We start from the raw sequence: 16,546 nt of genomic DNA, 5'->3' as shown, positions 1-16,546 counted from the left end.
ACTTTACATGATCTACCATTTTTTATATGTAGGTGCGTATTATTTAACTTATGTTGTTTATAGGTATCCTTTAAGTAAGTATCTACCGGAAAACCAGTAAACGAAACGGATCTTGACAGTTTTGTTTTATGTGATAGCAAAGATAGATATAACTCCGTGATAGTCAGCAAACTAGCTGACGAGCCGCCTGAATTTCTATAGAATATGCTAATTTATTAGATATACAATTATATAAGTTAACTTGTTATAACTTACACATAGCTTGGTGAAAAGTGTTACTTAAATGAAATATACTTACAACAGACATAATATTAGATAATGTGTTGTGTTAAATTTGTATCGTGTAGCTTTGCATCGATGTAATGTTTAAATGATAGTTCATAACAGTAGCCAACGATTGTATATCTTGACCGATAACTTTTTTCCAAACAGGAAAATACAGTCAAATGGCGCGAAAAATGTTTATTGAATGACACTCACCTATCATCGTACGTTGGGGAAGCTTCCCCGGAAGCACCTTGGGACAAGTCGCCGTCCATTTTTTAATATTGGTCAATCAGGTCAAAAGGGTTGGTTGTATTGTAACAATACGAGAAAGCAGAGCGCGCGCGGTACAAACCGGTGCGCGTGATGCGTGCACTACGCGGAACTATGGAGTGCGGTGGTGAGGAGCGGAGCGAGCGAAGTGCTGTGCCCTTTCCGCGGTACTCCGGCAAACTACAAAAATTGTACCAGAGCCGAGCGAACGAGCGCGGAGTGAACGAACTGCGGGGCGGCGGGGGCGGTGGGCGGGGGCGACGAGGTGCTGGCGCCAGGGTTGTCACATGCTGCCATTCTGACTGAATGACGGAGTCACTATGGCCATGCCGATTGCCGAGCTTTAGGGCTAGGCCTCAAAGTTACAGAAATGAAATTACTTGGCTACCTTTAGATCTGTATAATTCAATACGATTTTCTATTATATCATTTATATCAAATCAAAGCTATATAAAAGTAGGTAGGGTTAGGCGGTTACTTGGAGGTTAGGCGGGAGCTTGCTCTAGCGTCCTATATATTTAAATTATTGCGCGGCAAGATCAGTAACCCAGAGGTACTGGCCACGGTGAACCTGTGCGCGCCCTCGCAGTATGTGTGGCGCCGACACCAACCGCAGCAGCTGCTAGCCGTGCCGCGCGCGCGCACCGATCTACTGCACGAGGCGCCGTGGACGAGAGCCTTGCGTACTTACACTGTACACTCAATCAAGTTGCTACCCGGATTGATGTGTTCCATTGTTATGACAATGACTTCATCAAAGTCACTTTTTGTGTTATGTTATACTTAGAAATAGTTTTATAAATATTTGATTGTCTAGTTTACATTTTGCTACACTATCGTATTGGGAACCTGTTATGATAGCTGTATCGTTATTATCAATAAATAAAAAAATATTAGCAAGTTCACAAGATTCGAGTTAGTATGATGTTTAACATGAGTCGTGAGCGAGTCATGACTAAAGATAAAAAGCACTTGGGCTGCGCAACGCAAATACATATACATAATATACCTATGTATAATTATAACGATGTTTTATTAGCGCTGCAGCAAGCCTGATGCGGCAGAGAAATGTGAACGCAACCATTTAAATGTATGAAACCTATACCCGTCACGACACAACACGACAGACAAATGTGAATGCGGCTTAATTATTTTCATTTCATGAATCGATATAATGCTTTGTAGGAGATTTGGAGCTAAAACCGGACTAGACAATTGAAAAAGTGACCTTGACTTTAAAAACAATAGATTAAAATACCCACGCACGGCTCCGTGTCTAAAGGGGCGATATCGGCCTGTCAGTTAGAACAAAAATCTTACAGTTCCGAACAACTGACAGGCCGATATCGTCCGGCGGACTGATAGTTAGTGGGTCCCTTAAGCATACGAGGGGTTAATACAATTATAACGCCTAGTAATTACAGAGTCAAGATGTCAAGATGTCTAATTGTCTGTGTGTTTACGAATAAAAAGTATTCTATTCTATTCTATAAGATATAATTTTTTGAGTCATTCTACTTATGTACTCAATGTATGGGAAAATGAAACAAATTAATAAAGTTTTCAAACCTGTGTGACATATAATAATATATTATGATACATCTAGGTGTAAGTACTGTTTAAAATTCACCACTCTCCCCCCTCCCCTCCACCTGATGCTCGTGCGACGTGCATTATATTTTCAAAACGGCTAGACCGATTTTAATGAAATATACTAAAAATCACCGCAGTGAAGCCAGCTATCAAACAAAAAAACCACATTAAATTCGGTTCTACGAGGTCACAGGTAGACACACACATACCGAAGACATAATTCAGGGAAATTACGGCATAATTAATGGAAGACTTTTTTCAATTGGAAATATTGGGATATGTACGTTATGGACCATAGTTATTTTTCATCAACTCTTCCCCCCCCCCTCTGGGTCACCCCCCCCCCCCACACACACACACCGCAGGGCCCGAATCGCGGCTTCTCTCAATCTAAATTTTTAAGGAAACCGTTCAAGATACAGAAAAAGTGTGTAGGAAGTAGGAACGAAGTGATCCCTAATAAATTTGTTATCAATCTCTTACACACTATAGTGCTATCACTGTTTTTGTGCAATCTGTCAAAGATGTTTTTTTTTTAGCATTTGTTTTTTTCTTTTTTAAAGATAATTTTTTCAAACAAAAATAAGATCGCCAAATTTTATTTTATTTTAGTAAACAGTTAATATGTTCCTTAAAAGGAAGTATTTATTATTAAACTCCTTCGTTTGACGATAATAACGATGCTATGCCATTTTGAAAATACATCGTCTTGTAATAGGTATTTTCAGTCAGCGAATATCGTACGTACATAACGTACATATCCCAATATTCCCAATTGAAAAAAGTGCCGTAATGCCGTCATTTCAGCTAATTTCTCTGAATAATATCTTTGGTATTTGTGTGTCTACCTGTGACATCGTAGCGCAGAAACTGATGAACCGATTTTAATGTTTTTTTTTTTTGTTTGATAGCTGGCTTCACTGCGCAGCGGTGATTTTTAGGTATATTTCATTAAAATCGGTCTAGCAGTTCGTCAAACGAGTATGGTTATTATGTTATTTTAAGGTTATACAAGTACTTATAGCTTGAATACCGTCCAACTTGTAAAAAACACATAGAACCCTTTTTGGTTCCAAATTTAACGAGGTTTAATTCTGTCCTTGACACTTTTTTGATATCTATTATAGTTTTTTGTGCGAATGTCAAAAAACCACCAAAGGGGACACATTTTAAAGTTTGGGGGGGGGGGGGTGTCGAGCGTCAGGTGAAAAACCGCAGCACCGGACTTCGCCGCGAAGTACGGAGCAGTGTGACAACCAACCGTCTTAGATAAGTTATACTGTAATAATGTTCCTACGTGCAAACATCTAACTGGCGACCCTAGCTAAGTTGACGAATCGGTGCGAGGGGCCCGGGGTGGCAGGGCGCCTTGACACGACGGCGTTACTACGGCAACGGCGCCGCTGACGGAGACGCCCACGCGCCGGCTTCGCTTCGAGCAATCGTGAGCCACGTGGCTAGGGCAAGTAACTTACATATCTTACTCGTACTGATGAACAACTAGTCAACAACAATTGATAAGTAACTATGCGGAAAAATTACCCTAAATGACAACACGAATATAGTTTGTCACTTTATTGGGGTAGTTAGCTTGACACCTACTTCAAAGGGAAATTTCAAGAGATTTGCTCTGCATGGATAGGCAAAGCTTTTCAATCTTTTCATTCTATCTTCTGTAGCTAGAAATAGTAGAAATTGTACTTAATAAAAACAAAGAAATTAGATCGAGTAGAAGTTTTCAATATTTATGCCAACTCCAAGCATCATGTAATTTAAGTACCTAAATGAGTGGTTTTAAAATGAGCGTAACTTGGATTGTATGGGAGCGGCTTTTTGGCGGCGGGTTTGTGTGACTCAACAGGCATGAATGATGAGGCGTTGTACGCATAAAACAAAGTTGCCCCATGTTGTTTTAACGTAGTTAATAGTAGATTGTTAACCAAGGGATGAAATGATGCCTTTCACCCGAGTTAAACAGTACTTTTCATTTCGAACACGAGGGAAAAAAATGCGTGTGTTTTTTTACAAACATGACTAAGTATAATCTTTATAGTATCGTTATTTATGGAATGGAGAGTACACCAATCAAATCTTACAAAAAATTCTGATATATTTCTGTATTTTTTGTATGTTCTATGGAGTTCTTGGAGGAATATGTAACTATGTTTTGCAAGCAAAAAAAGTTGTGTTCCCTGCGTAATTTGCGAAAAACTGTAAAAACTTCGGACCTTTTTCAGTTTTTGCAATTTTATCATAAAACTGGGTTTTTGGTCATAACTTGCTGTGTATTGTTGAAAGTACATTAAAATTTGAACAATTTAAGCCCATTTACAGCGCCGTATGTCAAATAGTTCTTGAGAAGGCTTTAAAAAAAGGGTATTTTTTTCTTTTTAACGAAACTTTTTGTTTTGCCTATATTTTAAGACAAATATCGGCGGTACCGCTCATGCTATGAGATATATTGCAATAAATAAAGTTGTAGCAAATTTAATTATCTTTCATATAAGTGCAAGAACTTAAGCTCGTCACAGACGGAGCGATAATATGTCGGCAAATACCGTAAGATACGGTACGGACAGAGATCTTGGCCTCCTGCCGCCCAGATTTTTTTCGTCAAAGATGGGATACAAACCCAGAGGGCTTTTTTAGGGTTTCGTACCCAAAGGGTAAAAACGGAACCCTATTACTAAGACTCCGCTGTCCGTCTGTCTGTCACCAGGCTGTATCTCATGAACCGTGATAGCTAGGCAGTTGAAATTTTCACAGATGATGTATTTCGGTTGCCGCTATAACAACAAATACTAAAAAGTACGGAACCCTCGGTGCGCGAGTCCGACTCGCACTTGGCCGGTTTTTTTAGGTTTACATGGTTCTGACCCAAGACTAACGTATGATTACAATGTCATAGCATTGTATTATGGGTGTGTGATTTTTTTGGCATCATATAGGGTATTAGTAGAAGGTTAAGAAACCAAAGAAAATTCGATGTCTTTTTTATAGGACTCTGGGCCGCTACCTTAAAAAAAAACTGTTTTCCTAAATTCCAGGTCTGTAGGGAGTGTAGGGGTCTTTAAAGTCACCATGGTACAGGAAAATGTAGGTCGTGCCGCAAATCTGACTTATTCAATACGGGAAATATATGAATCGTAAACCACTGGCAGTAAGTTCGGGTTTTGCGCTGCCGCACCGAATAAATCTTATTTATACTTGCTCGTACGGTATACCATTTAACGCATGAAAAAAAGCAAAACGAAAATACCCGCGTATTTACCCGGGTAGTTACCCATCTCCAGCGGCAACCAATGAGAATACCCGATCAGGGCGGGCCGGCCGGGCCTGCCGGCTGAATGGGGCGCCGCGCTTGCGCCCGGTCTATCGATCGCGCGGCCACGTGGGCGCGCCCCGAGCGCCGGGCGCCGGGCGCCGGGCGCGCCGGCCGCCGCGTGCCCACGTGGCCCGGGCTCGCCGGCAACATCTCCCGACTCACCCCAAGCGTTCCTAACCTAACCCCGGCCCAACTCCACGCCTATGTTTTATACTCGCAAGTCGCATATAACGACTTGTTAGTTTATTGAATAACTATTATGTACCTAAACCGAACAATTATTTTATTTTATTATAATTAGAAAAATGATTTAGATTTAGACAAGAAGCAAGAACAAATGCTTAAGAGTCCCCAGCAAGCTCGGTTCTCCAAATTAGTTTAGTTACGCTCAATTTTTTTTTACACGACTAGTTAGATTGCTCTGAAACTTTGTACTTACAATAGGATAAGATATATCTAGTCTTATGTTACATAAACTAATAACATTTATGTAGCTTCAGATACTATAGTTAAAAAATCCCGACTCACCCCAAGCGTTCCTAACCTAACCCCGGCCCAACTCCACGCCTATGTTTTATACTCGCAAGTCGCATATAACGACTTGTTAGTTTATTGAATAACTATTATGTACCTAAACCGAACAATTATTTTATTTTATTATAATTAGAAAAATGATTTAGATTTAGACAAGAAGCAAGAACAAATGCTTAAGAGTCCCCAGCAAGCTCGGTTCTCCAAATTAGTTTAGTTACGCTCAATTTTTTTTTACACGACTAGTTAGATTGCTCTGAAACTTTGTACTTACAATAGGATAAGATATATCTAGTCTTATGTTACATAAACTAATAACATTTATGTAGCTTCAGATACTATAGTTAAAAAATACAGCAAATTTAAGTTTTTGCATAAAATAGTTTTTGCTCTATTTAATTTGTTTTATAAACAGAATTTATATAAACTAATTACAGGACTAGATATACCTCATGTCATTGTATGTGCAAACTTTCATTACAATCCAATACGTAGTTTTAAAATGAGAACGAAACTCCGTTTGTATGGGAAGGTGAAATTCGGCCGGGCTTGCTGGGGACTCCCAAGTTTCCTAACAGTAAACTTAAGCAACTGGTCTAGGTACCTACTTAAATAAGATTAAGTCGATGTGTCTCCCTCACTTCTTCAAGCCTTGAACGCATATATATATGCCATAGAATATCCAGTTCTCACTGAAATTGCGCTGGTTTTCGTCCAATTACTTATAAGAGTTATTTGCCATTTTAAAAAAAAAAATTTAAAGTCCCTTACTTTAATATATATGGTATTTGTTTGCTTATTAGTACATTGTGCAACGAGGGAGGGTAAATAAAATTTTGCAAACGAGGTCTATAGATGATTTAAAGACTCGAGTTTGCAATATTTTTACCCCCGGAGTTGCACACAAAGTTTTTCATTAAATAATAAACGTTAGTAAGTATTTTGAAAGTAAAACTCATTTTATACTTTGACTCTTAATTCAAGGAAAGATGTTAAGGGGATCCCATGCCCCAATGACCTTCGATTTGAATCCCTTAATTTTCTAATGTTTTTTGTAGCTTATCATATTAACAGCAACGGATTTTAGCAATATATTATCCCATATTTACTTCAAAGTTCATTGTTTTCGAAATATTTGACATCAAAGTTGAACAATTTTAGGCAAAAAAACTGGTTTTCTGGCCATAACTTTTGTGTTAATTAGTTTAAAATTAAAACCTTAGACAAATTTTTAGAGACGTCTAAGACGAACCCAAATATGTAGATTTCGTATAAGTAAGATCTTTCACAGCAATCGAGATACGAAAAAAGTGTTTTTTTAGACAATGTTTAAAACAATCATAAATAAATAAGTATTCATTTTTTTCATAATCCGGTAGACAAAAATGGAGATAAAAGATTGAAGAACCGATAGCCGCTTGTCTTATAATTCTATACGTAGTGCAAAAGTAGGAGATACGATTCAAAACTTGTCAAAAATCGATGAAAACCTCAGGTAGCCCCTTAACTATAAAGTTTAGGAATAAGGAAATGCTTACTTGTTATTTTAATATTAATTATTTCTTTGTTACTAGGTTTCAAGATTAGTGTGGGTGAAATGTAGTATATGCATGCAAACCGGCGCTGGCGCGGTGTCGCTCCCCGTCCCCACGCATTGTATGAGTCAGGGATGTTGCGAATATTCGCATCCGCATCCGCAACCGCGGAACTTCCGCATTATTTTCGACATCCGCATCCGCATAAAATGGATGCGGAGCTTAATGCGGATGCGGATGTGGAACAAGTAGGTACAGGAACGTCTTAGCGGCGGCGTAAGTGCTAGGTAATTTCGTCATTAGCCAATAGGAATCTCGTTTCGTTTTTCTGATTTGTCGATCGAGCACTTTAGCTGACGGACAGCGACACGAAGTGAAAAGGCTGATTTATTTGGACTTTAGTATAGAAATGCGATTGTGGGGCACCTATATTTTTGTCAAATACTAAAAGTTTCATTTTTTTTAAATAAAAATTACTAAAGTGTAATATTTGACGTTTTTTTATGTGCCTAATCTCGACATCCGCATCCGCATCCGCGGATGTGAGCCTTTAAAAATCCGCATCCGCATCCGCATCCGAGCACCGTCGACTGTACTGCTGTTTCCTTTACGCTCTCAAATACCTCACTTTACTAGTAATTTAAAGTTTTAAATCAGATCAAGAAAAACACCCACGCTCTCATCGATGACGTGTACAATAAAGTACAAATCCCCTCGGAATCTAAACGCAAACTAAAAATTGAAAGCATATGGGTAGCAATACAAAAACCACACTGCATCTTGAAAGGCAATGTTTTGTGCAGACGGGCGATCAGGAGTCAGATAAGGGCGTCAATTCGATGCAACCCTTACTGCGTACCGCCGCGCGACTCAAGCGAACCGCCGCCGCTTCCACGCCTTCCATCTACCGGTAGATTAATGAAAAATCCCCATACACTGACGCGCAGAATGCTGAGGGTTCTTACTTATATGTATAATCCCTATCGACTGCCTAAGCGCAAGCTAATGGATCTATAGACAGACTAGAATATTTATCCAAGAAATAAAACTATGCAAACGGATTATATCGCGTATATTGAATTTATAATAGATACCGACGTTTCGAACCCTTTACAGCGTTCGTGGTCAACGGGTGACTGAGGAAAAGCTACAAAGTTGTAAGTGTAAATTCAATATACGCGATATAATACGTTTTCATAGTTTTATTTCATGAGTAACTATCGCGGTAACCGAAGACAATATTGTATTTATCCAAGGTTAGGCAAATTCTTACATGTAAACATTTGTGCAAGCGCCTGTTAAAGTGAACTGTGGAATGTAGGTAACCGGTAACCGTACAATACTTAGGTGGGTACCGGCAGAATAGGTATTATTTGGCTACATTCACGTCTTACTTAATAACATTGAGGACTTACCTCCAACCGCCTGGTTGACATTCATTGATGTTATCTTTTAACTGAGTAGCGCTTGAGCTCTGCAGGTTCAGGACGTTCACGCTGAAACAACAATAACACAATTTACATAACTTATTTTAGGCCTGTGCCTACCCTGAATTAGGTATGTACTTAGATAAAAAGATGTACAGCTACATACAGGTACAAAAACGCATTAAATAAATTACATCCTACCAAAAGTGAATGAGTCTATTTTTCACCTCACTAGCTCGGAAAGCCGTCTTCTATCCTTAAAAACAAGCGGGTAAAAACGCATTTTATCCACTAGTGGGGAATAGTAGATTGTGTCACAAGGGAGCAAAATGACATATTTAAGGCGAGGGCGTACAATTGAATCCTAAACGAAGCGAGCCCAAGGTGAAAATAATTTTGCTACCATGTGACACATACTGCTTTTCACATCACCTATGAGGAAATTACATACATATATTAGGTTTCAAAACATTATTATTTTAAGCAAAGATCGATACGGACAAAGTGCCAAAAATATGTATACACGACCTTAGTATAGGTACATACTTCTGGCACTTTGTCCGTATCGAGATTTTCAGACGTGACTGTACTGACAAATTAAAAGTACCTACAGCTCATAATTATGTACCTAATATTTATTAATTTATTTTAAACTTTATTGCACATAAAAAGTGTACAACAGGCGGACTTCATGCCATTATAGGCATTCTCTACCAGTCAACCATAGGGCTAAACAGAAAAGCGTCAAGATGGGTGCACTGAGAGAAAACAACAAAAAAGAAACTTAACTTTAGAGCGAAGTAAAACTTCTACATGAATAATAATAATAATAACGGTAACATTATTAACGGTAATATTATTAGTAACGGTATTTTTAATATTTTAATATCTTTTCAAAGACAGCAGCAAACACACCTAAAATGATACAATGAGAATCAAGTACATTATTTTTGTAGATTTTTCTGGTAACAAATTAGCTCTTACCCCTTTGAAGAACACTATGACTAAGAACACTAAGACTGATATCACTTATATTTATTACTAGCTGTGCCCGCGGCTTCGCCTGCGTTGAATTCGGTGTGTCAGTCAGTAAGCGGCTAATTCACCCCTAATTTATCTCCCTCTCCCCTGGAGGCGAAACTTGAAGTAAAGTTGACAGATTGATACGCTAGAGGACTGTAGTCCAGAATAGTTATTTACGATACAAGTGCGTAAAAGAGGAAATTTGAAACGAGTGGCGATAAATTAGAACACGACCAAAGGGAGTGTTTTAAATCGACACGAGTTGCGAATTACCTATTCGCACGTGTATCGTACAACGTTTTACAGTACATATGGCAGTTTAAATTTTTGACATAGTTACGAAATGTGCTAATTTACGCACTAGTGCGGAAAAGTAGCACCATTGTACTGTAATAGTACATTTCGATGCTAGTGCGGGAAGTATGTCATCAAGAATGACATATCCGCACGTGTATCGAACGACGTTTTTTAATACAGTTGCGAAAAAATAAGAAAAGCAACAAGTAAGGAATGGAATTCGAAACTTTTATATTATTAATTCTGTGACACTGACATCATTGACATTGACATTATGAAGAGGTGTTTTCTAGCTTTTATTCGACTAGAATAGATTTTGTTATTATTATTGAACCCACTTCAATGAATGTTTTTTTATTCAAATGCATGTTCTATAAGACAGAAACAATTGTAAATATTAAAACATTGTACTATTATTACCTAAATATCGTTATTTACCGTTATTTGTGTATCGTATATTTATAAAAACAATATCGAATGTTGCCTTTGGAAACTTAAAACATTCTTGCAGTAAGAAGATACGCCTCTTCTTTGACAGGCGTTCCGTTCCATTCAGACAACTTATTAAGAACGGTTTTTCAACATTAAAAAATAAACGTGTTATAATACTTATAATGATGAAGAGGTAAGTAATAAAATATGAAATATGCATATTTTTCGTATTCTTACATTAACAGTAGGTTTTTATGTTGATTACGACGTTTAAAGGAAAGTAATATAAACACTCATCAATAAGTAGTCATGAACTGGAACAAGTAAAAATTTAAAAAAATTGGAAAAGTAAAAAGCACTAGTTCGCGAAAACCAACTTTCCGCACGATAAACAGCCGCGAAAAGTAAGCACTTTTTGAGCAACTGTATTAAAAAAAATATTTTACAATTAGGTACCAGTACCACTAAATAAAAATACACTCCAAAATCAATATTTTTTTTTGCCCTTATTCAAATTTTTGACGTGATTTAAACGACGTCGTGTATATCGAACGATACATAGTACTATGCCTTATGGGAAACGGTCGAAGAGATAGTTCAGATCCGGAAACCACTACCAAATTTTAGTATGTTGCTCGGCATGGTACTGGGTCTCCAAAACTGCCGGGAGACAGCGGCGCCGGCCATCTACTTCAGCGGTAAATTCTATTATTTCGGTTTTTCAACCAAACCAAAAGTCGGACGTTAAAGCAATGTACTACACAATTAAAGCTAATGTCTCAAGCCATACACTGATATCAAAATAATCAAAATCAGAGCAAGAATGTGAAAATTATGCATCAAAATGTAGGTATTTGCTAGAACAAATGCATTAAAGTTAAAAAAATCGAAATTGGTTATTTTCAGGATAATCCGCATAAGCTTCTAGTATGTTATTAGCAATATAAAAAGGATCATAAAACTGCTGGGAGACAATCTCTATAGTGCCTGAGTGACAAATAATAGCGTCATACATGTGACCGCTGCCGAAATTTGCAAAATCTAAATTATAACTATACCATGAGTCATATATACACGTGTGCTATATCAGACGAAAGGTTATTAAATATATTATGATTCGTTAATACATTATTTATAAAAACAATGTATATTTTAAGAGTTACAAACAAAGAAAAAACACTTTTTATGAAAAAAGTTCATGTATATATATTTTATAACTCAACTAAAAATAATATAACAATGTTGCGTATAATATAAAAGAAACCAGTTATTCAAGTATACGTCACAGCTGAAATTTTTAATTTCCGAAAAAAACTGTGGAAGTTGTACCAAAAAAACTAAAGCACGCCAACAATTCTACCTTAATGCGCTCATATTGTGCAAAGAATAGTCCTAATTATGGGGTATTACTTAAATGAAAGAACATTACATAAAATACATGAAAACGACATTTTGGAGTGGAATCATAATTTATAAAATGAAATGTATGACTCATGGTATAGTTATAATTTTGATTTTGCAAATTTCGGTAGTGGTCACATGTATGACGCAATTATTTGTCACTCAGGCACTATAGAGGTTGTCTCCCAGCAGTTTTATGATACTTCTTATATTGCTAATAACATACTAGAAGCTTATACAGATTATCCTGAAAATGACCAATTTCGTTTTTTTTTTAACTTTAATGCATTTGTTCTAGCAAATACCTACATTTTGATGCAAAATTTTCACATTTTTGGTATGATTTTGATTATTTTGATATCAGTGTATGGCTTGAGACATCAGCTTTAATTTTGTCGTACATTGCTTTAACGTCCGACTTTTGGTTTGGTTGAAAAACCCAAATAATCGATTTTTTTTTTAATTTTTTTTTTTTTTTTTAAATTTCTCTTAAACTATTGCATATTTTGGTACATAGTGTATTAGTGAAATATATAATATTTTATTGGCTTCCGGTTAATACCCCACACGTGTATGTGCAATGCATAGTTTGACTGCAAAATGCAATATTCGCAACGAGGCGGGAGTCATTTTGATGACGTCATTCCGCTGAAGTAGATGGCCGGGGCCGCTGTCTCCCGGCAGTTTTGGAGACCCAGTACCATGCCCAACAACATACTAAAATTTGGTAGCGGTTTCCGGATCTGAACTATATTCCCATAAGGCAGTGCACTAACAGTACCATTTCTGTATTTTTACGTCCTTCTTCGTCCTTTTTCGACGTCCAAATCATGTCCATGGCAAATATTATCCAAATCGGTCCTCCAGTCAAATCAGTAAGCATGACGCCGGCGCCGGCGGCGCGCAGCGTCTGCCCCTACGACTTGTTGATGGTCATGGCGAAGAAGACGCTCACGGGGACCTGTAGGAGCTTGAAGCGGAACGGGAAGTTGCTTGGGATGAGGGGGATGCGCGGGATGAACACGGTTTCTCCGGCGCCACACTCCGTCAGGATCTGCGCCTAGATATGTATTGCGTACGATGTCTTTGGGATCACAATCGAGACTCGCGCTGGGTTGCCGTTTCATCCGAAAGCGAAGCGACCTGCCTGGCTAGAGCGCCACTGAGTCTCTCACCGTGGTCTTTCTCAGACTCCTAAAACGTGCCCCTTGTAGCCTCAATGCGTTGTTAGACTTTCGCGAAAGATTCGATTTTTTTCGGAAAGGCATGGTAACGCGTATAAGTCCCAAATCTTTTGACATTTACTCCGCAAACGACATAGAAAAATTTTTTTTTTTAATGTACCCACCTTCGTGGCCATTATTAAGAGGAAAGGGTACGGCCGCTTCTCCATACAAACGCAGTCTCCATTTTCCTCTATCATTATGAAAATATTTTTAGGTACATAATTTGATGTATTCCAAAAACACAAACGTACACGGTACCAAAGATAGATTATATCCTCTTTGACGGTACCAGACGGTACATAGCTGTGGTTGATACACAACTAATTGTGTCAAAATATTTTGAAAAATGTTAATATCAAGAGAGGAAAATAAGGACTACAGTTGTACGAAAAGCTGATTTCGCGCGGGTCCTCCACTTTCGTCTTAAGTGCTTAAAGGAGGCGATACGTATGAATATAGATGCGATATAATTACGATTAGGTATAATTCATGATAGAGAAGATTAATAATTTTAAATAATTACCTATGCAATTAAACGCGTGTTGATATGCGTGTTGATTTTAGCACTATGTAACTATGAATACTTGAACACTTAATGTTTACTCTGTTCCCAAAAAGATGGCACTGTGCAATGTGTGGCAATTAATTTATTGTTCAATGAAAAAATTAAATTTGTTGATATCCGTACCCCCTCTTCTACACTTAGTTAATTTGGCAAAATCCTTCCTCGGTTGCTTATCATGTCACAACGTATTAATTTCAGCGCCATCTGTTAGTTTTGCAGGGTACTCGATAGCCGTAGCACATATTTGAAGAAAAAGTTTGCACCTCCTTCCTAAGTAGTGCTATAAGATTCAGGTGCAACCTAAACTCAATAAGTCGAGTGTGCTCAAGCGATAAAAATGTCGATTACGGCGTTCTCTAAATTCATTCATTTATTCCTTTATAAAACATAGTTTTACATGTCAAATACAGTATTTCATATTTACAACTATTTACATCTAAGTTACATAGCAAAACACATCAGTATGAATATAATATTAGGTATAAGATAATTATGTCGGTTAGGTACAATTATTATTTAAAATTTATTATTTATAGGTTTAAATTATTACAGTAAGTTCATATAAGTATATCATATCACATAATTATGGTTAGTTAAATTCTTATTTCATATTTCTATAGCTTGGGATTGTGAGTTCAAGAGTGCACGCCGTATGTCAAATAGTTCTTGAGATATGAGGCTTTAAAAAAAGGGTATTTTTATCTTTTTAACGAAATTTTTTGTTTTGCCTATATTTTAAGACAAATATCGGCGGAACCGCTCATGCTATGAGATATATTGCAATAAATAAAGTTGTAGCAAATTTAATTATCTTTCATATAAGTGCAAGAACTTAAGCCCGTCACAGACGGAGCGATAATATGTCGGCAAATTGTAATTATAGGTAAAATAATTCGCGACATTTTCAATGGGTTTGGCCGGTCGAAATAATTAGCAGATGGCGCCAGCATAGCTTGCCCTGTCAATCCCTAGAATTGTATAAAATTTTTGTTTGATTAATGCCCTGGATGCCAGCCTTTTAAGCCAAATCTCATAGAAAAAAGGGGCAAGCTATGATGGCGCCATCTCTGCAAACCTGTGACAGTTGCCAACCCCATTGATAATAAGAATCAAAATATATATTATAATATTTATAATACTTTTCATAAATATAATTATATTTAATGCACCGTCGTGATTTGAACCCAGAATCATACCTAGTCACTAGCTAAAATTTATTCAAAACAGATGTTGTCCGTGCAGTGCCGGCCAGAGTCCTTGATCAGGGTAGAGCGAAATCGGGTTTTGGCGCCCTTCGTTGAAGCTAAAAAGCTTCGTTGAAGGTAAAAACCCAAAAGCAAAACGAACCGTATTTTGGGCCCGCGACACACTCGCGTCTTTTAAAACTTATTTTTTTTTCTTATTTGTCATTTTGGCGCCCCCCTTGCCATCCGGCGCCTAGAGCGGCCGCTGACCGCTCCACTCGCTCTACCCTAGATCCGTGCCACAAGCACATGACAATCAACGTCTGAAAATATTAGTTGGTTCTAAGTTACTTGTCAATGTCTCAAATAAGAATTCAATTTCAAATTTTTTTATTCAACAAATAACATTTCATGCGCTGCACTGCGCCCTCTCCCTCTAGGCTACCTACTTTACTGTAACATTCCAAATCGACTAACATTTTACACTGACTTTAGGTATGTAAGTGTGCGTGAATGCAAGAAATTGCAATATTTTGCAGTTCTGAATACATAATAAATTAATAATGGAATGAGTAACTGTTTAGTGTAAACATGTTTCGATTTGGACGTAATATTTTTTAGTTTGCGCCAATATCAACACATCATAATCTGTTTCTGTTTTGGGAGAAACGGTGAAAATCCACAATTTGTGCACACTCACGCCATCTTTTGGCCGATAATCGGCATCCCATCCCTACAACCCTGTAGGCGAAACGACACGAACGCGTAGCGGCGCGGGGCGCGGTGCGCGGGGAAGAAACAACCCCTACGTCCTCCCTACGTCCTACGTGGGTGATCGTTATCTAGAGCGTTTTCACATTGTCTGATCCGATATCGGATGTAGGATCCTACATCCGCGTAGTCAGGCCGCGGGGGCGCAGTCTTTAGAGGTCACGCACACTACAACAAACACAATGCCTACATACAAATATTATTGGTCCGACAGCTGATGGGCGCCAATGAGAAAAACAGCTGCAGGAGAGTGCTATACATATATGGCATCAAGGATCGGATCATGTGAAAACGCTCTTACTCGAACGCGAAGCGACGTTGCTAGAAGAGTGGTGCATGTAGTTGTAGATTTAACATATTTATGTCGACTCACATTTGTCTTTTTAATAGGTTTTTCCTGAAATCTATGAATAAACAAAATTCTGTATTTTTTCAAAATTTGACTAAACGAGCAAAAGTGAAGATGACGACGATCTCCGCTTCAGCTTGGGCAAAAATGCTTATTAGTATGTCCGGCTGCGGCTGTTCCCGCATTAAATTTCTCCACCGGTTGTAACTACGTTCGAGAGTTGAATTTCTCCACCGGTTGTAACTACGTTCGAGAGTTGAATTTCTCCACCGGTTGTAACTACGTTCGAGAGTTGAATTTCTCCACCGGTTGTAACTACGTTCGAGAGTTGAATTTCTCCACCGGTTGTA

The 16,546-nt window shown here is 37.9% G+C and overlaps 1 protein-coding gene across 3 annotated transcripts in view; it reads right to left on the bottom strand.

The window, feature by feature from the left end:
- LOC134754252 (insulin-like growth factor 2 mRNA-binding protein 1) overlaps positions 1–16,546 on the bottom strand; it is a 112,748-nt gene that overhangs the window by 85,863 nt on the left and 10,339 nt on the right. For 2 of the 3 annotated variants that reach the window (XM_063690451.1, XM_063690452.1), the window contains exon 3: positions 8,937–9,017. In XM_063690451.1, the coding sequence (XP_063546521.1) occupies positions 8,937–9,017 (81 nt within the window). Of the gene's footprint in view, positions 1–480; positions 721–8,936; positions 9,018–16,546 lie in introns of those variants that run through there. The other variant, XM_063690454.1, reaches the window with a different exon arrangement.

This window comes from Cydia strobilella, chromosome Z (assembly GCF_947568885.1).
Source record: "Cydia strobilella chromosome Z, ilCydStro3.1, whole genome shotgun sequence".
Lineage (NCBI taxonomy): Eukaryota > Metazoa > Arthropoda > Insecta > Lepidoptera > Tortricidae > Cydia > Cydia strobilella.
This window is presented reverse-complemented; position numbering and strand designations above follow the sequence as displayed.